The sequence below is a fragment of the Pelobates fuscus genome, chromosome 1 (assembly GCF_036172605.1).
Source record: "Pelobates fuscus isolate aPelFus1 chromosome 1, aPelFus1.pri, whole genome shotgun sequence".
Taxonomy (NCBI): domain Eukaryota; kingdom Metazoa; phylum Chordata; class Amphibia; order Anura; family Pelobatidae; genus Pelobates; species Pelobates fuscus.
In genome coordinates this window covers 98488149-98513160 of record NC_086317.1, presented here as the reverse complement: position 1 = coordinate 98513160, position 25012 = coordinate 98488149, and the positions used below count along the sequence as shown (strand labels likewise).

The following is a 25012-nucleotide window of genomic DNA, read 5'->3' as shown; positions in this document are numbered from 1 at the left end:
GAGAACAGTGTGAGAGAGACAGACCTAGGACAGGTTACGGAAACTTTAGAGGCAGAGCGAGAGGTAGAGGAGGCCCCGGAGGGAGTAATGGTAATAGAGGGAATAATGGGAACAGAGGAAGTGTTAGGGAAGACAGGTATATTCCAGCAGCGCAAAGGTCCCGCGATAGAGAAGGTAGGGACTTTGTAGGATTGGCTGACACGGTCATGAAGGACTATTGATACCGACCGGGCTCCATCCCCCTTGGTCGAGCGGAGCCTATGGTCGATGTATCAATAGGGGGAAAAAGGAGTGCGTTCATGATCGACACTGGTGCTGAACATTCGGTGGTGACTAATCTAGTTGCTCCTCCATCTGGAAGGACTATTACTGTGATAGGAGCAACTGGAAGAAGTGCTGAAAAACCGGTTCTTAAAAGTCGACTCTGTACATTGGGAGGCCACGTAGTAAGACATCAATTCCTTTATATGCCTGAATGTCCAGTCCAATTGCTGGGACGTGATATGCTATCAAAATTACAAGCGCAGATTACGTTCCTACCAAATGGAACAACATCCTTAAAGTTTAATGGACCTTCAGGTATCATGACATTATCCGTACCAAAGGAAGAAGAGTGGCGACTTTATACAGTGTTGACTAGCCAAAACCCTAGGAGTGATGAGACATTATTTAACATACCAGGAGTTTGGGCAGAGAACAACCCACCAGGACTGGCCCGCAATATTCCACCTATAAAAATTGAACTAAAACTTGGGGTTTATCCAGTGAGCCTAAGACAATACCACATCCCGCAGAAGGCTAAGAAGAACATCCAATCCTATCTGGATAAGTTCATACGGTATGGTATCCTAAAATTCTGTACTTCCCCCTGGAACACCCCATTGCTGCCTGTTCAAAAGCCCGGTACAGATGAGTATCGACCTGTGCAGGACTTGAGAGCAGTCAATGATGCGGTTGTTAGTATACATCCAGTTGTACCCAATCCATATAACCTGCTTGCTTTAATTCCGGGCGGGGCTACTTACTTTACAGTCTTAGACCTCAAAGATGCCTTCTTTTGCCTCCGAATTGCCGCAGAAAGTCAATGTATTTTCGCTTTCCAATGGGAGAACGCTGTAACGGGCTCAAAACGCCAAATGACTTGGACAAGACTGCCCCAAGGGTTTAAAAATTCACCTACCCTATTTGGTTCAGCCCTAAGTCAAGATCTACTGGATTTCGAGTCCATCCCAGGAGAGTGTGTATTGTTACAATATGTAGATGACTTGTTGATAGCAGCAGTTACAAAAGAGATCTGTCAGCAAGCAACGCACGATCTACTACACATTCTATGGAAGGCAGGATACAAGGTGTCTAGAAAGAAGGCTCAGTTGTGTTTGCCAACTGTCAAATATCTGGGATTCCATATCTCTGAAGGTCAAAGAATTATGGGGCCAGAGAGAAAAGAAGCTGTGTGCCAAATACCGATACCCAAGAATAGAAGACAAGTGCGAGAATTCTTGGGGGCAGCAGGCTTCTGTAGGATATGGATTCCCAGCTACGCGATACTGGCAAAACCTCTGTACGCAGCTATCAAAGGTACAGAGCACGACCCCTTCTTATGGACCCAAGAACAGCAAACGGCATTTGAAGATGTGAAGAAGGCTTTGATGAGTGCCCCAGCATTAGGTCTACCTGATCACACACGACCATTCTACTTATATGTACACGAGCAAAGAAGAATGGCTGTGGGAGTATTGACACAGTACTTGGGATCATGGCAAAGACCTGTTGCCTACATGTCTAAGCAATTGGATGCAGTGGCCAGCGGACTTCCACCTTGTCTAAGAGCCGTAGCTGCAGCCGCCCTGCTAGTAGCTGAAGCCGATAAACTCACTCTGGGTCAAGAACTTTATGTACGAGTCCCACATGCAGTACAGACGTTGTTGGATTACAAAGGAAATCATTGGTTTAGTAACAGCCGTATGACCAAGTATCAAGCAATGTTGTGTGAAAACCCCAGAGTGCATTTAGAGACTGTAAACACCTTAAATCCAGCTACCCTTTTGCCACAACCTACTGAAAGTCAACATGATTGTTTGGAAGTAATGGATGAAGTATTCTCAAGTAGACCAGATCTTCGTGATTTTCCCATCCAGAACCCCGATGTTCAATATTATACCGACGGCAGTAGTTATGTGAAAGAAGGGATCCGCTATGCAGGATATGCAGTGACAACAATAGACAAGGTGATAGAAGCTCGGCCACTGGCGAAAGGAACATCAGCACAAAAGGCAGAATTGATAGCACTGACACGAGCGTTACAATTGGCTGAAGGTTTAAGAGTAAACATCTACACGGACTCCAAATATGCGTTTTTAACCACTCATGCCCACGGAGCTTTGTATAAAGAAAGAGGACTACTGAATTCAGAAGGCAAAGAAATCAAATACGCAGCTGAAATCTTACAACTATTGGAAGCAGTGTGGGAGCCGAAAGAAGTCGGTATCATACATTGTCGAGCGCATCTGAGAGGAGATGGTGATGTAACTAAGGGAAATCGGATGGCAGATAGTGCAGCTAAGCGTGCTGCTGAATCAGGAAGACAGGAGTATGTGGGGCATATAGCTGCTCTTATACCAACTCCACTGTCCCAATGGACTCCAGTTTATACAGCTCAAGAAGAGGAGTGGTTAAAGACTGAACCAGGAAAGTATTTGGAGAACAAGTGGTATCAGCTAGAAGATGGAAGAATAGTCATACCAGCATCACTAGCGGTAGAAATTGTCCAAAATTATCATAACGGGACACATTCTGGGAGAGACAGTACTGAAGAATCTCTCAGAAAACATTTCTACATACCAAGATTGTCCAACTTGACTCAGGCCATTGTACGAAGATGTGTAACGTGTGCTAAAAATAATGCAAGACAAGGACCAGTAAAGCCACCAGGAGTCCAGTTTATGGGGGGACTCCCCATGTCCGATCTACAAATAGACTTTACAGTGATGCCTAAATCGGGTGGACATCGTTACCTGCTGGTAATTGTGTGCACCTATTCAGGCTGGGTAGAAGCATGTCCTACTCGTACAGAGAAAGCAGGAGAAGTTGTGAGATTCCTGCTACGAGAAATAATACCCCGATATGGACTACCCTGTTCTATAGGATCGGACAATGGTCCAGCTTTTGTTCATCAGTGCCTACAACAACTGACTCATATGCTTGGTATAAAGTGGAGGCTTCATACTGCATATAGACCCCAGAGCTCTGGTAAGGTAGAGAGAATGAATAGAACTATTAAGAACCAGTTGGCTAAAATGTGTCAGGAAACCCAACTTAAGTGGAACGTTCTTTTACCCATAGCTCTATTGCGAATCCGCAGTACCCCTACCAGAAGGATGGGCCTCTCTCCTTTTGAAATCATGTATGGGCGACCACCTCCCGTACTTGGTAACTTAAGGGGGGACTTGAGTCAGTTGGGAGAAGGAATTACCCGGCAGCAGGTTGTAGAGTTGGGTAAGACTATGGAGGAGGTACAGAAATGGGTACAAGATAGATTACCTGTGAATATTTATCCCCCTGTTCATAGTTATCATCCAGGAGATCAAGTGTGGATTAAAGAGTGGAATAATGTACCGTTAGGGCCCAAGTGGAGAGGTCCTTATGTTGTTCTTTTGTCTACCCCTACAGCGATAAAAGTAGCCGAAGTGACTCCGTGGATACATCACTCCAGGGTTAAACCAGCAGCAGTCGATTCTTGGCAAGTTACAGCAGATCCAGAGAATCCCTGCAAGATCCGGTTAAAACGCACTACTCAGTCGGAGTAACGAGGAATTATTGTGGATTACAAATTTTATTATTTTTGGGATTTGGTGCGTGAGTGAGAAGGCCATAATAAAGCCTGTCCGCCCACCGACGTATAGTTTATAAGCCAGGGAAAGTCTCGAAGGGACTCCTGTGAAGACGAGCAGAACTCCATTCCCTGCAGCCCTTACATCCTGGAAGCTGAGGTGCCTTCGCACGGACGAAGACTGAGGATGACGGCGAAAGATGTGTTTTTGATAGTGTTTATTTATATGTGTTTTTATATTCAGGAAGGTAGAGGTACCGACACTCCTAGCTGTGAGGTATGCATTAAGACTACGAAAACAGGTAACCATATTTCCCAAACCCTAATTTGGCATTCACAATACGAGTGTAAAGGAGATGTATCGAGATGTAGATACCTAAATATAGACTATAGTGTGTGCCATTTAGGAGTAGGAGAACCTAAGTGCTTCAGTCCGGAGTATCAACCTCGTACAATTTGGTTGACTCTCAGGAATGGAGATCCTCAGGGGACCCTAATTAATAAGACGGTGTTAGAATCCGTACATTCTTCGGGTGTTCTGCTATTTGATGCGTGTAAAGCGATATCGAGTGGTAGAAAGCCGTGGAATGTATGTGGGGATCTTAGATGGGAGAGGACGTATGGGTCTAATGATAAATATATTTGTCCCAGTAGTAAAAATAAATATGTGAGTCCTAGATGCCCAAATAAAGACTATAACTTCTGCCCATATTGGTCTTGTGTGGGGTGGGCGACTTGGGAACAGACAGTAGACAAAGACATGATAGTGACTAAGTTGCCGACTAGCCCATATTGTAAGTCTATGGAATGTAATCCCATCCATATACTTATAAATAACCCCGATAAGTTCTTAGACAAATATGGCAATTTATTTGGGTTTCAAATATACGGGACGGGTTTAGATCCTGGGACAGTATTGTTCATAGGGATAGAGACTGATACGGTATCCTCCCAAACTCATCAAGTATACCATTCCTTCTATGAAGAGATGAGTATAGATAATAAGATCCCCCATAATGCTAAAAACCTGTTCATTGACTTAGCTGAAAGTATTGCCGGTAGTCTTAATGTTACCAACTGCTATGTGTGTGGAGGTACTAACATGGGAGACCAATGGCCTTGGGAAGCAAAGGAGGTAATGTCCGGTTCTGAGGCAGTTGACCAACTAATATCTACACAAGCCGATTATCATATGAGTGTTAGAGGTAAATCTGAGTGGAGATTAAAGACCTCCATCATAGGTTATGTTTGCATAGCAAGGAAAGGAATAATGTATAATACTTCTGTAGGAGAATTAACTTGTCTAGGGCAAAAAGCTTATGATGATGATACAAAGAATACAACTTGGTGGTCGGCTTCAAATGTCTCAGAACCATCTAACCCGTTTGCTAGATACGCCAATTTAAAGGATGTGTGGTTTGATTTATCCATCACATCTACCTGGAGAGCCCCAGCAAATTTGTACTGGATCTGTGGTAAGAAAGCCTATTCGGAGTTGCCACAGGACTGGGAAGGGGCATGTGTGTTGGGTATGCTCAAACCATCCTTCTTCTTGTTACCGATTGAAACAGGTGAGACTTTAGGTGTTAAAGTGTATGATGTGAATCATAGGAAGAAAAGGGGGCCCATAGAGATAGGCGCCTGGGAAGATGATGAATGGCCGCCCCAGCGTATCATAGATTATTATGGGCCAGCCACGTGGGCTGAGGATGGTACCTTTGGTTACAGAACCCCTATTTATATGCTCAACCGAATTATAAGATTACAGGCGGTGGTTGAGATTATCACCAACGAGACATCACAAGCGCTCAATCTTCTAGCGAAGCATAACACCAGGATGAGGACGGCAGTTTACCAAAATAGATTAGCCTTGGATTACCTTTTGGCAGTAGAGGGAGGTGTATGTGGGAAGTTTAACCTGAGCAATTGCTGTCTTCAAATAGATGACGAAGGGCAAGCAATAGCTGAGCTTACTAGCCATATGGTTAAACTAGCGCATGTGCCTACTCAGGTATGGAAAGGGTACAATCCAAGTAGTTGGTTTGGTAGCTGGTATGAGTGGTTTGGAGGGCTTAAGGCAGTGGTAGGTGGAGTCCTACTGATTTTAATGTTGTGTCTACTCCTGCCGTGTCTTATACCCTTAGTAGTTAGGTCTGTGCAAAGCCTGATAGAAAATATAGCAGAGAGGAAGGCTGCTGCACAGATAATGGCAATTTATAAATATAAGGCTCTAGATCAGGGAGAACCAATGCAGGAAGATGAGTGTTGAAGATTCACATCATAAGTTAAGTCTGGTCTGGTTCAAGGTAACTTGAGGTGTATGCAAACCAAGGTTAAGTGATGCCTCAAGTAATTGTGAAATATCAAGAGGCATCAAAGGGGGGAATGTGGTGGAATCTAGGTAAAAATAAATTTAGTAGGCCGAGATTACCACGTGGCATGTGTACGTGCATATGCTGACGTATCGATCAGTTGGTTGCACGAGGCAAGATACGATCAGTAGTGTACGGAGCATGTGCAAGAATACAGGATGTAGTATTCCCCCTCCTCCATTGTGCTGGACAAGCCATGCGGTCAAGCAGGAAGTTAATTCTTATTTGTGTTGATGTCAGGATCGGGACAGGGATCCAACACGCAGAGTACAAACAGTAGCCAGATACGTATACCGGACCTTAGAATGGCCGGACTAACGTAAGTAGTACAGTATAGAATGGTCAAAGACAAGCCGAGGTCGAGGGTAACAGAAGACAGGTAAGCGAGAGACAAGCCGAATCAAGGGTAACAGAGATAAGCAGAGTAAGGTAAACAAGCCGGGTCAAAACCAAAAGGGATAATAGAATACACAAGCACTGAGTGACTAGAACAAGCTAGAACCACGACAGGGCAATGAGCTAATGAAAGAAGCTCTGTTAAATACCCTGTTCAGAGCAGTAACCACGCCTCCAATGCGTCCTGATTGGTCCTGCAGCCATTGACTGACAGGTTGTTCCGGGGGAGTGTCCTGATGACTACTTCCTGCCTAGATGCTGTAAAAGGCAGTCACTCCCTCGCGGCCGGCCTAGCATGACCGGATAGACCGCAGGGAAGGGAGCCATCAGACCGTCTGGATGGAGGAACAGCTAAGTCTCTACCTCTTTCGGAGGTAGAGACCACAGGTACCCTGACAGTACCCCCCCTCTCAGATCCGCCCACCGGGCGCAATGAACCGGGACGAGATGGGAAGCGAGAGTGATACGCCCTGCGGAGACGGGGAGCATGAACATCCTCCTGAGGTACCCAACTCCTCTCCTCAGGACCATATCCCTTCCAATCAACCAGATATTGTACTCTCCCCCGGGAGATTCGAGAATCAATAATAGAGTTAACCTCATACTCCTCCTGACCCTCCACCTGAACGGGGCGAGGAGGGGCTATTGTGGAGGAAAATCTGTTACATATGAGTGGTTTCAGCAATGAAACATGAAACGAGTTCGGGATGCGTAAGGTATTAGGAAGAGCTAAACGATACGCAACTGGATTGATACGGGTCAGCACCCTGTAGGGTCCAATATAACGAGGAGCGAACTTCATGGAGGGCACTTTTAAACGGATGTTCCTCGTGCTCAGCCATACCCTATCACTTGGAACAAAGACCGGAGCCGCCCTTCTACGTTTATCAGCGTGTTTCTTGACCAACATAGAGTTGTGCACAAGGATTTGTCGAGTTTGATCCCACAACTTCCTCAAATTGGCAACATGAACATCAACCGACGGCACCCCCTGGGAAGGGGAATCCGAAGGAAGAATAGACGGATGAAAACCATAATTCATGAAGAAGGGGCTTGAATGAGTAGAATCGCAAACGAGATTGTTGTGTGCAAACTCCGCCCAAGGAATCAAACCGACCCAATCATCCTGGTGTTCAGAAACAAAGCATCGTAAATATTGTTCAATTTTCTGGTTGGTACGTTCAGCAGCTCCGTTAGACTGAGGATGATAGGCAGAAGAAAAGTTTAATTTAATACCAAGTTGAGAGCAGAAGGACCTCCAAAAGCGGGAAACAAATTGGGAGCCTCTGTCCGATACAATTTGAGAGGGTATCCCATGTAGGCGAAAAATCTCCTTAGCGAATATCTCTGCCAATTCGGGAGAAGACGGGAGTTTAGGCAGGGGAATGAAGTGTGCCATCTTAGTAAACCTGTCAACCACGGTGAGGATAACAGTCTGTCTTTTAGAGATAGGTAGATCGACAATAAAGTCCATGGCCAAACAGGACCATGGTTTTTCTGGAACCTCCAAGGGTTGCAGGAATCCACATGGAAGCGTATGGGGTTGTTTGGTTTTAGTACAAACTTCACATGCAGCGATGAACTCCTCAATATCCCTCCGTAAAGCAGGCCACCAGAAGTCCTTAGAGATCAACGCGTAAGTTTTGCGAATACCAGGATGTCCCGCCATCTTGCTATTATGTAAACACTGTAAAAGTTCCAGTTGAAGAGCAGGAGGAACGAAATGAAGGCCCGCAGGAGTCTGTTTAGGTGCTAGATGTTGCAACTTAATGATCTCGGCCAGTAATGGAGAATGAATCCTGAGATTCGTATTAGCAATGATATTGCATTTCGGAACTATAGAAGAAAGAACTGGTTCAGGTACAGTAGAAGGTTCATATTGGCGAGATAATGCATCGGCTTTAGAGTTTTTAGAACCAGGTCTGTAAGTCAGTACATAATTGAAGTGAGTCAGGAATAAGGACCAACGAGCTTGTCTAGAGGATAAGCGCTTAGCCTCCCCAATATAGGACAAGTTTTTGTGGTCCGTCAAAATCGTAATAGGGTGTAGGGTCCCCTCCAACAAATGTCTCCACTCCTTTAAGGCTTTAATGACTGCTAACAGTTCCCTTTCCCCGATGTCATATCTGCTCTCAGGCCCAGAAAATTTCTTAGAGAAGAAACCACAAGGGTGTAACGGTTTATCCACCCCTAACCTTTGAGACAGAACAGCCCCAACTGCTGTCTCAGAGGCATCGACCTCGAGCAAGAAAGGCAGAGTCGTATCAGGATGGACTAGAATGGGAGCCGAGGCAAAAAGTTCCTTGAGAGTCTTGAAAGCACCCAGAGCTTCCTTAGACCAGAACTTAGTATCAGCCCCTTGTTTGGTCATATTGGTAATAGGCACAATGATAGAGGAGTATCCTTTAATGAAGCGCCTATAATAGTTGGAAAAACCAATAAACCTTTGGATAGCCTTGAGTCCTTTGGGCAAGGGCCAGTCTAAAATAGATTGGAGTTTTACAGGATCCATTTTAAAACCCTCCCCAGAAATCACGTATCCAAGAAAGTCTACCTGAGACTGATCAAAACTGCACTTCTCCAATTTGCAATATAGACCATGTTGCAGCAGCTTGTGTAATACCTTTCTGACCTGTCTATGGTGAGTCTCAATCTCCTTAGAGTGTATTAGTATGTCGTCCAGGTAAACAATAACACAATCATGCTGAAACTCCCTAAGTACCTCATTAATCAAATCTTGAAATACTGCAGGAGCATTGCATAGTCCAAATGGCATAACAGTGTATTCGTAATGGCCATACCGGGTATTGAATGCCGTCATCCACTCGTGACCTTGCTGGATTCTCACCAAATTGTAAGCCCCTCTGAGATCTAACTTGGTGAAGATTTTGGAGCCCTTAAGACGATCAAATAACTCGGTAATCAGTGGGATAGGATAGGCATTTCTGACAGTTATTTTATTCAAGCCTCGGTAATTGATACAAGGTCTCAGCGTGCCATCCTTCTTCTTAATGAAAAAGAACCCAGCCCCGGCCGGAGAAGAAGACCTCCTGATGAATCCCTTTTCTAAATTCTCCCGAATATACTCCTCTAGAACCGAGTTTTCCTGAACAGACAAAGGATATACATGGCCCCTCGGAGGCATAGTGCCGGGTAGAAGCTTAATCTTACAGTCAAATGACCTGTGTGGAGGCAAAGAATCGGCATTCTTCTTGTCAAACACTGCCCTTAAGTCTAGGTAAAGGTCTGGTATTTGTCTTTCTGTGGACTGAGTAGGATTCTCCGGTATGTTAATATTAGCTAATGGAGAAACCTTGCACAAACACCGATCCTGGCAGCCCTGTCCCCACGAGAGTATCTCTCCTAACTCCCAATCGATAATAGGGTTATGTTTTTTCAACCATGGGTACCCCAGAACTATGGGAACGGAAGGAGACGAAATGAGCAGAAGAGATAAATTCTCCACGTGTAGGATACCCACATTTAAATTAATGGGTATGGTCTCACGAAAGATAACAGGGTCTAGTAGTGGTCTACCATCTATGGCCTCAACGGCCAAAGGTGTCTCCCTTAGCTGGGATGGGAAATTGTTCTTACTAGCAAAGGCTTGGTCGATAAAATTCTCAGCAGCACCGGAATCTATCAATGCCATAGCCCTTACTACTTCCTTCCCCCAAGTTAAGGAAACTGGTAGCAGAAGCCTGTGATCTTTATAATCAGGAGTAGAGGACAAAATAGAAACACCCAAGGCCTGTCCTCTAGAGAGACTTAGGTGCGAGCGTCTCCCGGGCGGTTAGAACAGTTCGAGAGTAAATGACCCTTGGCTCCACAATACATACACAATCCCTCTCTTCTCCTGTGCTGTCTTTCCTCCTCAGAGAGGCGGGTATACCCTATCTGCATAGGTTCAGTAAGCAAAGATATCGTGGAGTCAGGACTTGGAACAGCGGGAGCTAACCTAAAAGAAGGTCTCTGGTTCCTCTCTCGAGTGTTCTGTCTCTCTCTTAGACGTTCATCTATACGAGAGATGAACGAAATTAAATCCTCTAAATTCTCAGGGAGTTCTCTGGTAGCAACCTCATCAAGGATTACATCAGATAGGCCATTCAAAAATACATCCATATACGCCTGCTCATTCCACTTGATTTCTGCCGCCAGAGACCTGAACTCTAGTGCATAATCCACCAGTGTTTGGTTCTCCTGTCTCAGGCGCAACAGTAATCTGGCTGCATTAACCTTTCTACCTGGAGGGTCAAATGTTCTTCTAAAAGCAGCTACAAATGCGTTATAGTTATAAACTAATGGATTATCGTTCTCCCATAGTGGGTTGGCCCATCTCAGAGCTTTCTCAATGAGTAGGGTGATAATAAATCCTACTTTTGCCCTATCTGTAGGATAAGAGCGAGGTTGCAATTCAAAGTGGATACTAATTTGGTTTAACCCCTTAAGGACCAAACTTCTGGAATAAAAGGGAATCATGACGTGTCACACACGTCATGTGTCCTTAAGGGGTTAAAAAACCACGACACTTCTCAGGAGCCCCACCATAGCGTACTGGGGGGGTAATGTGAGAAGACGCACCCACTGTGGCTACCCCTAGACCTGAACCGACAGGAGAAACAGGGGTATTACGTATCTCCTCTGGTGGGTTATTGGCACAAGCTAATAGAGCCTGTAGCGCAAGCGCCATCTGATGCATTCTGTGATCCATGGCTTCAAACCTAGGATCAGGAGCAGCCAGCTGACTGTTTGTACTTGCAGGATCCATTGGCCCTGTCGTAATGTCAGGATCGGGACAGGGATCCAACACGCAGAGTACAAACAGTAGCCAGATACGTATACCGGACCTTAGAATGGCCGGACTAACGTAAGTAGTACAGTATAGAATGGTCAAAGACAAGCCGAGGTCGAGGGTAACAGAAGACAGGTAAGCGAGAGACAAGCCGAATCAAGGGTAACAGAGATAAGCAGAGTAAGGTAAACAAGCCGGGTCAAAACCAAAAGGGATAATAGAATACACAAGCACTGAGTGACTAGAACAAGCTAGAACCACGACAGGGCAATGAGCTAATGAAAGAAGCTCTGTTAAATACCCTGTTCAGAGCAGTAACCACGCCTCCAATGCGTCCTGATTGGTCCTGCAGCCATTGACTGACAGGTTGTTCCGGGGGAGTGTCCTGATGACTACTTCCTGCCTAGATGCTGTAAAAGGCAGTCACTCCCTCGCGGCCGGCCTAGCATGACCGGATAGACCGCAGGGAAGGGAGCCATCAGACCGTCTGGATGGAGGAACAGCTAAGTCTCTACCTCTTTCGGAGGTAGAGACCACAGGTACCCTGACAGTTGATTGGTTAAGAGAATGTGCGGGTGGAGCTTAATATGGGAGGAGTTATGTGCCTATATAAGGAGCCTGCACTATTGTCCGGGGCTCAGAACTTGCTGTATTTTGGTGACGCTAGTCCCTCTGAGTCCCGATCGGTGATCCAATAAAGAATCTCTTCCTTCCTGAAGAAACCTGTGTCCATCTCTCTGTGCTTGGCTTCCGTCAGTTTCTCCGGTATCACCACGTACCACCGGTATCAATATGGCTTGGCCAGTGAGGGAGATGTTTGAAGCCTGAAGGCGCTGAAGGTCTCGGTTTTGTTTCATGGTGGGCATTTGCCGTGAGGTGCTTCTAAATTAAATGCCAAGAATATTCCAACCCTTTATTTCTAAAGGAGAAACTGGCTTCACAGCGGAAGTATATAAAAAAAAAAGGTGTTATTCTTAATTAGAGCCACATATGGCACTGGGCACTAATAAAAACTATAAACATTACATAATAGACTCTAGCCGTGACACATAAACAAAAAAATAAAAAACAGAAATACAATGGATGTTAATTATACAACATTATTTTCATGTAGAAATTGTGCTATATTTTTTTTTATAGACTATTGAAGTTTGTCTCTCTTTCTGGTGCATTGTTAATTGAAATACTGCAGCAAAGCTCTTGTTCACACCTTGTCCATGTTTGCAGTAATGTAATTCATTATCAGATTGTAGCATATAAACAAGCATGGGCTTGTTTTATGTCAATAGAAAACATACAGGCATGTTAAAACCAGTGTTTGCAACTACAGTAACTAACCAATATATTGTCTCATATTCTGTGTGATCATTTTTTATTTTTACCTTGAGCCACAAGTAGGTTGGTTAGTTGTTTTTTTGCCACCTGCATTTTAAATGCCAGAAATAGATTCTGAGATAAGATATGAGGATATAGGTTTCCTTAAAATACGCTGTGCCTTCACCCAGTAAACTGCCTGATTTCAGTAAACCAATTGTAGGAATCACAGTGAAACGATGAACCACAATATGCAGTTCCAAAAAATACAAAAATATAAAAAATATTGCTTACTGGACTTGACTTATTGGATATATATATATATATATATATATATATATATATATATATAGACACACACACACACACACACACACACAATACACAATATCCAGCGCACTCACCTATCCACTAAACAGCAACTTCAATGTTGACAGATTTTATTTGTTTTTAAAAAAAAACAAAAAACAAATCTAGGCAAAAATAATGGGGGTTTAGTTATGATCACACATTGCACAAGCCTGCCACAATGTCAATGTACTCCATCCCCGGCAGGTCCTACACCAACAGCCTAATGTCTGCTCTTATGAGATTAACCCGGTTACTTGGGGAAAAGATTCCATCTGGGGCTCTCTGCAGTACAAGGCTAAATAGGGCCCTGGGATGAGGCACCTGTGACACCCCTCCCTGTCACAGGTGCCTCATCCCATGGCCCTATTTACATTGACGTTGTGTTGTGACAAAATGTTTTACAGAGTGCACTTGTATTGGGTGATTTTTGCATAGATTAGTTATTTACCTGCTCCCCTTACACCAAGGGGGTGCGCAAGAGGGCCAGGTATCGTAAAACATTTTGTTAAAAAAAAAATACAAAAAAATTGCTGTTCATACATCGTCATAGACAGTAAGATCCATATGTTCATATTGCTCGTTTGATTGGTTCTCCACTCACTACAAGCAAAAGCAATTGCAAGGTGCCAGGTCAGACCAGACAACAAGACTTAAATGTGGAATAAAAAAATCATAGCTTATTCAATTTTTCCATCCATTCAATGCAAAGGTAACGATCCGTACATGGTAACCAGTGCACAGAGGAGTAAAGATGCTTATGCGTTTCGTGCTGATAAGGCACTTTCAAATTTTAATACAGGATCTTGGAACCACTGCCCTTTATTTTCAAGCCTTTGCAAGGGGTAAAAAAATAAATCACATTTGCCTAGGTGCCCAGTTTATTTGGTTTAAATGTTTCAAGTAAATGCCCTTTATTGGCGTAGAGTTATAGATTACAGCAATGAAGGATAGTGTTTAAAATTTTAATTTTTATTCCTGTGAGTTGTGTGGAGGCAGGGTCCCAGTACACTGCTTTGCCCAGGGGCCCATAATGTTGTTAAGATCGCACTGTACATACACACACACAAACATACTGACTGAAACATACTGACACACATTCTATGAAACACACTGTGCATTCTCTCTTACCTTCATTGCACTTTGCTCTTTGTTCCTATCACCTTTACTGCGCCCGGCAGCCAACACTTTTTTTCAGCCCCATTTCCTGTTATTCTCCTGCCCACTTGTCCCCAGGTACAGGGCAAGGGGCGGTAGCGAGTGAATGATGCGCCTTTGCGCTGCCGCGGTGCTTGGCAGGGAGAGGGGTGCTGACTTTGCAGGCTAAGATGACTGCCGGACCGACGTTCTACCGGGCGCTAGTCTACAAGTAAGTGCTCCCTAGCACCCGGTAAGGCAGCCAGCGTCCGCCGCTACCCACTCTATATGATTAATTCAAGTTGATAGGGGGGTGACCAGACAAGCAGTCTGGTCTTAAGAAGCGCCCTAAGCAGCCGCCTACTTAGCCTATAGGACATCCTCATGCAGACCCATAAGCAAGCTTCAGGTATGTATACCATTTAATTAGTATATTTGTTCATGATTTTGCTACCATAGTTACAACCTTATAACCCTTCCAAGTTTGATGGGCAGTAACAATTGCTTCTCTAAGATCATTGCAGATGTTTTTCATCCCTGGCATTGTGTTAACACACACCTGAATACTCCAGTCCAGCAAACTGCTAAAACATCGGCTTTTATAAAAGTGGTCACACTTGCTGATGATCAATTAATCAAGGGCATTTGATTAGCAGCACCTGTCTGCTACTTAGCATCTTATTTCTATTGAAGCAATAAGGGTGTAGTTCGTTTTTCACACATGGCTTCTCCATTTTGTCTTTTTAAAAAAAAAAAAATTATAAATCATAACCTAGTGTAATATGTCATGTGTTATTTATATGAAGTTGTATTTACCTAATTTTAAGACCTGCTAAGGAACAGATGTTTGCTATTATGTTCTGATATGTTAAACCATAGAATTCAGAGGGTGTACTTTATTTTTCCCATGACTGTATATAATCACAGAGATATTATTATGTTGCCTTATTTACTGGGGTCATTTAATTGCAATGTTTTAAATGTATATAATTGTGACTGGTTTACAGTGGCTAAACTTTTTTTTTCCTTTTTGCATAAGATAGCAGCTGTGTTGAAAGATCACTGGGGAGATGACCTGTATTCAGTGTCAACATCGCTCAGTTTTCCATGATCATGTGTTCGTTTGCAGAGGTTGCATTGACACTGATAAGCAAGATCACCATGAAGGTGAAACGTGTCAGCTGAATCATAGAGAATGCAATATGAAAGCAACTGAATGTGAAGAAATATGAAATGAAATGTTATATAATGGTCTACAGAACTGTTTGCTGGTAGAGACTGGTCCATTGGGGTAAGGGTAGATGAGCTGATGGCTCCTCAGCTTTGGGTGCACACAAAAAAAATAAAAATGAAATCTATTTACATGGTAAGGCTTCATTAGAAGTTTGATTTTAAAAAACATGTTGCATTCTCCTCCCTTTATTAATGGTCGTATATGATGCTGAGAGGCAGAGCAACTAATTTAATGGGCATGGTAAAATGGGCATAGCCAAATAAGGTGGTAAAGTCTAGCAGGCTTAGACAACTTTCGTCAATCCAAATGTTGCAGACTACATCTCAATATTGCTCTTACAGCTATATTGCTGACAAAGCATCAGGGAAGACGTAGTCCACAAAATCTGGAGTACCGAAGGTTACTTATCCTTGCTCTAGAGCTTGAAACTTTGTCAATCACCAATGCTGATTGCCTTCTCTTTTCACAATACCCAATGGGTGCTGTAATTGGTATTTTTGGGCACTGAGACAATTTGAGAGGACCTTACAATCAGTTATGTTGCTGCTGCATTATACAGAGTCATACTGTATACTTTTTCTGAGACAAATCGCTAATATTTAATTACTTGTATATGCAATCAGATTGAGGTTGAACCTGGGCGTTTTATTGGTCATGGTATTTATATAGGCAAATAAGTATTACCTTTTTCACAGCATTTTGATTTAAAGTTATGGAACTGTTTAAAGCAATTAAAATATTTTAGCTCTGCCAGTTTGTATTTACAATTTTAGCAGGTTTGTTCTTAATCCTTTGTGTCATTTGGGGATTTTATTTTATATTTTGGTACTTTGCGCTCTCTTTAGTCTGTTTTATTTTTAGACACAATAATAGTCAAACTAAGCCAAAAACAATAAACCAGGGGCAAATAATGTTACTTACAAACTTAGTGATCGGTAAAACCATGAAAGGGCAAATTGTCCCAGTGTATAACGATTATATACGGCTGGATTTGGTTGCAATTTGGTGTTAATTTGGCTGTACTGGAAGATGCAAGTGCTCATTTGGATCACATATAATACTTAAAAATGTATGTATAAGGTGAGGCCACATCAGGGTGAACAGTGTGGAACATGTTTCTGTTGGTCAGTAAGATGAAAGAACATGGTAGAAACCAACAGTACTTTATGAAAATAATTATATTATTAACAGATTATGTGAAATCTTGAATTAACTAGTGCTCTTAGCAGCACAAAGAATTGCAATTTAAATGAGTGAGTCTACATCATACAAGCATGCTCTATTCTCCACAAACTGCTCAGAGCTCTCTGTCAGACCAGACCCTCGACCGGGATACGAACGAGTCTGGAAACAATCCACGAACACTCCCGTCTGTACGAATGGCGGCCACCCAGGGAAGCACTCATTCATTGTTTTTCTTGCAGTTTGCAGTTTTGACACTTATTTTGCAAGGTGATTGGAAAGTGTGAACATTCCATGCTAACATTTTAAGTGAGGTATTGAGGTGGTCCACGGAGGTGAATGAATTCCCTTCGTGGAAGCACTTCCGAACGGGGAGCGGGCACAATAAACGAAGTACAGAGAGGACACACGTATTACAAGCGGGAACCACACGAACCGGCAGCGGTTTCGCCACAAAGATTCTCTACTGAGGTCCTGTTAGGCCATGCTACAGAATGAGTAAATGATACCATACCTTGATCCTGCGCGCCGCGTGAAGATACAGCTAGTCAGACGACAGTTCGCTCCAAACACGCCCCCCTTTGATGATGCGGTGCATGTGCGCCTATGTAATAACAGCAATGCCGCCAAAATTTTAATTATTTAATGCCCCCTGACATTTTAGGGGCGTGGTTTTAAAGCAAAATACGCTCTCCTATAAAAAAGCGCATTTTGATTTGGTTGAGTGCCCTATTGTGGTTCACTTGTTGTTCCCTGTAGTGCTATATACCTTACTGATAGTGTTCTCTGGTATTAATTGACGTGGCTTGTATTTTGGACTATTCTGATTTCTGGTATCCTGAGTAGGCTCGTTTTCTCATTTATCCTGTTTTCAGGTTTCCTGACTCGACTATTCCTTATTCCTTATTCCTTATCGTTAACCAGATCACTGGTTTTCCTAAGACTCTGGCTATTCCTTCGCTATGTTAAACCTGGCTATTCTAAGGTCCTGTAAGGACTTCTCTTTTTAGGGTTACATTCTGCATGGTGGGGTCACTTTGTCTTGACAGTAGAGATGTGTGTTTGGGTGGGGGGATTCCAGACACAAAGGGTTGCTTAGGAAAAGAGACACAAAGGGTTAAGGGGAAATTAATAAAAGACACAAAATGTTTAATGGAGGGGTTAAAAGAGAGACACAATTGTTAAGGTAAGAGGCACACAAGAGGTTAACAAGGGGATTTGTAGACACACAAGGGTCTTTGGTATTTAAGAGACCAGCTAATCTAGATATACCTCTGTTTCCAGGGGCGGGCTGGGCTGGGGGGCAGGAAGGTAATTGCCCCCCAGGCCGCCCTAAATTCTTTTAAGACTGTCCGCAGCCGGCTGGTCCTAATGCTGCAGCCGCCTGAGCGCTCTGTAGAGAGCCTCAGGCGGCTGCAGCACAGCTTCTCCCCTCCCCTGTAGCGTGGCCATGCTGCTCTCCGGTCCGCGGTGCCCGGCCCGAGTGATAGGAAGGTGCACGCTCAGTCACTCAGTGTGCACTTCCTGTCAGTCCGGCCGGTTACAGGAAAGAGAAACTCTGTGCGGAACAGGAGTTTCTGTTTCCTGTAACCGGCCGGACTGACAGGAAGTGCACACTGAGTGACTGAGCGTGCACCTTCCTATCACTCCGGCCGGGCACCGCGGACTGGAGAGCAGCTCGGCCACGCTACAGGGGAGGGGGGGGGAGTAAGAAGAGGTGAAGGAGGGGAGTAAGAAGAGGGGAGGAGGTGTAAGAAGAGGGGAGGAGTAAGAAGAGGGGGGAGTAAGAAGAGGGAGGGGGAGTAAGAAGAGGGAGGGGGAGCAAGAAGAGGGGAGGGGTAAGATGAGGGAAGGGGAGTAAGAAGAGGGGGGAGGGGTAAGAAGAGGGGGAGGGGGGTAAGAAGAGGGGGGAGTAAGAAGAGGGGAGGGAGGAGTAAGAAGGAGGGGAGATAAGGAAAAGAGGGGGTAAGAAGAAGGAGGGGGGAGTAAGAAGGAGGGGGGAGTAAGAAGAAGAGTGTGGAGTAAGAAGAAGAAGGAGGGAGTTAGAAGAGGAGGGGAGTAAGAAGAAGGGGGAGTAAGAAGAAGAAGGGGGGAGTAAGAAAAAAAGGAGAGAGTAAGAAGAAGAAGAAGAGGGGGAGTAGGAAGAAGAGGGGGGAGTAAGAAGAAGAAGAAGAGGGGGGAGTAAGAAGAAGAGGGGGGTAAGAAGAAGAGGGGGGGAGTAAGAAGAAGAAGGGGGTAAGAAGAAGAAGGGGGTAAGAAGAAGAAGGGGGTAAGAAGAAGAAGGGGGAGTAAGAAGAAGAAGGGGGTAAGAAGAAGAAGGGGGTAAGAAGAAGTAGGAGGGGTAAGAAGAAGTAGGAGGGGTAAGAAGAAGAAGGGGGAGTAAGAAGAAGTAGGAGGGGGTAAGAAGAAGAAGGGGAAGTAAGAAGAAGTAGGAGGGGGTAAGAAGAAGAAGGGGGAGCAATAAGAAGAATGGGGAGTAAGAAGAAGAAGGGGGTAAGAAGAAGGGGATAAGAAGAACAAGGGGAGTAAGAAGAACAAGGGGGGAAGTAAGCAGAACACAGGGAGGAGGGGGTAAGAAGAACACGGGGGGTGAGGAGAACACATGGAGGGGAGGAGTGAGAAGAGCACAAGGAGGGTGGGTGAGTGTGAGAAGAGACCGCTAGGGGAGGGTGGGGGAGAGAAGAGACCACTAAGGGGCAGGGGAGAGCTCTAAGGGACAGCTCTATAGGACAGGGGGCAAGACAGGGAGCTCTTTCACACTACGCGCACACACACACACACACACACACACACACACTGCATCCCTATACATACACAGAAACACACAATGCATCCCTATACATACACAGAAACACAACATGCTTCCCTTACACACAGAGAAACACACAATGCATCCATTACACACACACACACACACACACACACACACACAATGCAACCCTTACACACAAAGACAATGCATCCTTTGCACACATACACAGAAACACACAATGCAAACCCTTACACACACATGCAAATACACACACTGCTTTTCTTATATACACACAGAAACACAATGCATCTCTTACACTCAATGCACACACATACAGACACACACCTTGCATCCCTTATGCATACAAACACAGATTCACACAATGCATCCCTTACACACAACCAGAAACACACAATACATCCCTTATACACAAAAACACACTGCTTCCACTACACACAAACACACTGCATCACCTACACAAACTGGTATCCCTATACACTACATACCATAAGCACACATATTAGATCCTCTACAATAACACATCCCCTACACACTCCACTCCCTGTGAGCGAGCTCATGGGTGGGTGGAACATATAAGTGGACTTATGAGTGGGCCTTATGGGCATACTCAGCGTCAGGCCCTGGGTCCCAGACCTTGAGCTGTGTAAGGGGCCCCAAAAAAATGGAGCTGCTTCCAATTCTCCCAGAACATTGAATTTTGTGACCACAGTTGCAAACAGCCTCCAGAGATCCTGTTCTACACCAGACCAGTGGATCCAAACTGCAGCCCATCATCATCCTCATCTGGTTGTAAGTAGGCAATCTAATATATTATTAGTCACACTAATCTATAATTTACCTCACATTAAAGGGACACTATAGCTTAATGAAGTGGTTCTGGTGTCTATAGCTGGTCCCTGCAGGCTTTTTAATGTAAACACACACTGTGTGCAGCACTGGCGTTAGTTCATCTGGCAGATCATATGGGTGGGGTATTGTGATGTCACATGGGGGGGGGGCGGCAAATTTTTATTTTGTCTAGGGCGGCAAAAATCCTTGCACCGGCTCTGATCCTGGGCAGGTGCACCAGTCTACTGGTGATCCACAGGAGGGGAATGCACTGATTGCACAGCACTCTCCTCCTGCCCAGATCCGTCTTTACCGCAGTGTAAGTGCCCTCTGCCCCTAATTTACAGTGGCTCACACTCACAACAAGCAGTGCCTGGAGCCCTTTGCAGAGCCGGGAACAAAGAGGTTCTGCGGCAGCTGGCCGTCCTGCAAGCATTACATTAAACAGCTGTTCCCTATGCAGCCACAGGTGGCGCTGTGCTGGGAGAATGTGATTACTCTTCACTTCCTCCCAGCCTACAGAGCAGCGCATGGGAGACAGAGAGGAGGAGGCATGATTTAATCTTACAAAAAATCCTCTAAGCAAACCTTTATAAATTTGTGGGGATCAGCTCTGTTTCCACAGTTTATTGGTGTTTACTCTGATACCTGTATTAATATTGATGGATTTCTAAGTAGTAACATCAGTGTGTGTCAGCAGGGCCAGCCGTTGGGGTGTGCACGCTGTGCGGTCACGCAGGGTACCATGACAACAGTGGCGCCCGTCGGCCAACACAGCTCACAAGTTGGGTACACCAGCATATTTAATTTAAACGATTCGCTGGTGGTCCACTGGTGCGCACCAGCAGTAGGTGCAGTCAGATCATATTCTCTCCCTCGTGGTTCCGGCACTCAGTTAGTGAGTCAGAGCACTGGCTCAGAGATTCTCAGCCTGCGCTCTGACAACATTGAAAGTCAGAGTCGTGAAGGAGCGGGTATGGCAAAGAGCTACTGATTAGCATAACATCAATATCCGTTATAAAACCAGGAAAAGGTGGGCATGGATGGTGAACTGATTTGGTGGTGCAATGGGCCACTTGACTGGTTTTGCCCCCCAGCCTAAGGCTGCCAGCCCACCCCTGTCTGTTTCTATATAATAGAATTATCAATCTGAAAAACCCATCCAGGAGTGTGTCTGTAAAATGGTTTGTATTATTCAGGGAAGGTATGGGAGGAAGGAGAGATGGTTGGCCTGTCATTCTAAGTGATTAGTCAGTCAAGGAGAGAGAAAAATCACTAAGACTCATTGCAAAGAACTAGTGTGTATGTGTAGCGGACTGTGTCCTATAACAGAGTACGCTCCAGTTTCCTGGAGGGGGCTGATGGCTCACCTCCTGCCCAGTGATTATGGTCCCAGAAAGATGGGACCCTTTAAGTACAATGGCTGGGATTCATGGGATGTTGAATGGCACTACTGGCCCTTTAAGACCCAGCCAAGGACATAGTATGCTATTACAGCGACTTCGGACCATATACCTTATGCAGCAAAGGACATTAAGCTATGTACCAAGATTTGTGTCTTTTAATATATTTTCATGTATTGTGTATTCACCTTGTATGCAGCATTCAACTGATTGTTCGTTAGAATCACTCCAGTTATTATGAGAGTGAAACTACCGAGCAGTCAGACCACCCCAGTAGTAAGTGTGCCTCCAATTACCGTTTGCAACAATGTTGCGAACGGGTAATTGACCTTTCGTGTAGTGTGTTCTTTGTCCTCTGGGTGGCCGCGGCCATCTTAAACTCACGAACAGCGGTGTTTGGTCGTCGAGTGTCTGGAACTCAAAACGGACACTCGACTAGCCGAACACCGCTAAGACCTCCAGGACGGCAGAAACTACCGAAAGAAACCCATGAACGGCCCGTCGTTCGGTAGGATGAATCCTGGTATAGCCTTTCGGGAGTTTTGGGGCATGAATAGAGACCGACCTCAGGGCCAGATTTCATGGAACTATTTTCGGCATCTTTTCCCATGCGGTTGGTCAAAATTTTACCTTCCTATAACTCCCGAACCCCTGGTCTGATCTGGGTGATTTTTGTTCCTCACCCAGATCAGGGCTACCAGGGGGTACCATATTTAAAGGTATATCACAGATATTTGGGGTACATCTAGAAAGTGGGGAAAATATGTGCATGGTAATTGTATTATCTGTTAAGCTAAGGGGAGGAGATGTGTGGGAGGTAACGTCTATATGATTGGTGCAATGTGTAATTAATGTAAATCCCTCCCTTGCATGGGAGAATCTCATAAAAGCAGGAATGTTGCCATTAAAAGTTAGTTCTACTCCTGATACTGTGTGTCGTCCAGTGTCCAGAAAGAAGGGCTATCCCATATAGGTAGAGGACTCAGGGACGTATTCAATATTTTTTACAAAGATATTGCATATTTATAATTGACGACTCTATTAATAGTTTTAAAACCTCAATCAATTGCATATAATTTTTTCTGCATAATAAACATGTAAAAATAGCAATAATGATGCTAACAGCAAACCACATTTGTAGTGAATTGAATACCACATGTGAGCAAACGTAGCTGTTTTGGAAATTTTTTCCAACTCAGCTATAGACATATTTTTACAAAACTGCAATTTTTAATTCACTACAATTCCATGCTTATTCACACTTATACTGGTTTCAGCACTACAAGTTCCGCAGCCACCAACCAACTTCATAACAGAGCGCATTGTGTATATAATGGCAGGTAACGTAAAATATCCAGGAGAGCTTTCCAATTGCTTATACGTTTAATGGAGGCAAAACAGGAACTTACCTAAAATAGCGCACAATGGACATGTTTTTTCTTAAAGTTGCTGCCTTGTACACATTCCTCAGATAGATTAGCATTTTTTGCAAAATGTGTCAAACTCCTTCACAGTTAATTTACAGGTGACTGCAGTGGTTTTATGACCAAGGGAACTGAAACTTTGGTCAGTAATGTACGTATTGATTTAATTTTCGCTTTTTTTTGTAATGGGCTGTGATTTCCCAATTGATCAAAGTGCCAGTGAATGGTTAGCCAAGAGATTTTGCCTAAACAAACAATCCTAGATTGTGTAATATTTATCTTTTTTGAAATTTACTGATTTGTGAAGATTTCTCATTTTGTAAACCAAGCGTTTACAAATGTCCTTAAATAACACATGCCGTGCAGTGCACAGTCAGGAGACTTACCTATTAACCCTTTAATAGCTGGGCTTCACAAATTTGTTTGGAATCTAGGAGCCAGCTAAAAAAGTTAGGAGCCAGTTTTTTTAAGGGACACTATAGTCACTAGAACCACTACAGATTAATGTTCTGGTGCCTATAACCTGTATCTGTAGCCTTTTCAATGTAAACACTGGCTTTTCAGAGAAACACTGACAGAGACACACACAGACAAATACACACACACATACATACACACACACTTTCTCTAACATTCACACATTTATATTTTTAATTCTAATACACCCTAATACACACAGTCTTCCTGCAGCTCCTCTCTGTTCCCTCGCACTGTCTGCAGTGATGCCAGGGCCAGAATGATGTCATATTCTGGCTCCCGGCATCATTACACAGCGCGAGGGAGTGCGCTGCCCCATCCTGCCACCTCCATAACCTCCTGCGGGCGTGCAGGCGGGCGGCTACAAAGCTCCCTGAGCTGGCCGCCTCCATACCTCCCAGGGCAGAGGGCAACAACGCTCCCTGAGCGGGCAGGCAGCGAGCCGGCTCCATTGTTTGCCCAGCTGGCCACTTTAGGTGAAAGGCTGACAAAATTTGTAGTCGCCATGGCGACCTCGGATTTGTCGAGCCCTGCTTTAAGGACATAGAAACTTGTCCAAATTCTGAAACAAAACAAAACCTAGAGTTTGAGCTAAATGTTTGTTCATCCATTGTTTACCTCTTATTATATATAATTTGTTATGGACAAATAGGGCTTTCTTTTCACATCAAATATTTATATATAAACCATAATATGAATAAAATCTAAATAAGACCATCGAAAATCCCAAACCCTTCAGATCGCAATGGACGTGGAAGTTAAATGAATCCCTCCTAGAGGACCCACTCATTCAGACAGAAATACGTAACGCCCTGGAGCACTTCTTCCTCACCAATAAGCCACCTAAATCCACACAACCCACCATCTGGGAAGCACATAAGTGTGTCATTAGAGGGATCCTTATCAAACATGGCACCCGCCTGAAAAAATCACGCGCACAAGAAATCACAGACCTTGTCACCCGGATAGCCCAACTGGAAGCAATACACAAACACACCCTTCACGACGACGCCCACAAACAAGTCCTGGAGGCCAGAGCGAAACTCAACTCATGCCTCCAATCTAAGATTCAATTCCAGTTCCAACTTAAAAAGAAAACATTCCACGAATTTGGAAACAAAAGCGGCAAACTGCTCGGAAGGGCACTGAGGACACAGAGGTCACGTACAAAAGATCTCCGCGGCGGGGACACCCCTGCTCACGCCAAAAGCCATAGCCGAAGGTTTCCGACAATACTACTCCTCCCTGTACTGCATACCTCCGAACAACTCACGCGCGATCACTGCAGAGGAGACCTTCACAGCACGCCAGAAAGCATATATCGCGCAGAACTTGACTTCCAAACTTACGCCTCAGGCCATATCCACACTGGAGGAAGACATCACGAGTGAAGAAATACGCTTAGCCATAAAACTGGCTAAACAAGGAAAGAGCCCAGGACCAGATGGATACACGGTGAAATACTACAAGATGTTCGCTGATGTCTTCACTCCCCATATGCTT

At 44.4% G+C, this 25012-nt stretch overlaps 1 protein-coding gene across 1 annotated transcript in view; it reads right to left on the bottom strand.

The window, feature by feature from the left end:
* The window catches only part of OTC (ornithine transcarbamylase), a 106218-nt gene extending 82826 nt beyond the window's left edge, over positions 1 to 23392 (bottom strand). The window contains exon 1 of the mRNA XM_063450104.1: positions 23018 to 23392. Coding sequence (XP_063306174.1) covers positions 23018 to 23091 — 74 coding nt within the window. The 5' untranslated portion in view covers positions 23092 to 23392. The remainder of the gene's footprint in view (positions 1 to 23017) is intronic.
* Positions 23393 to 25012: the final 1620 nt, after the last annotated feature.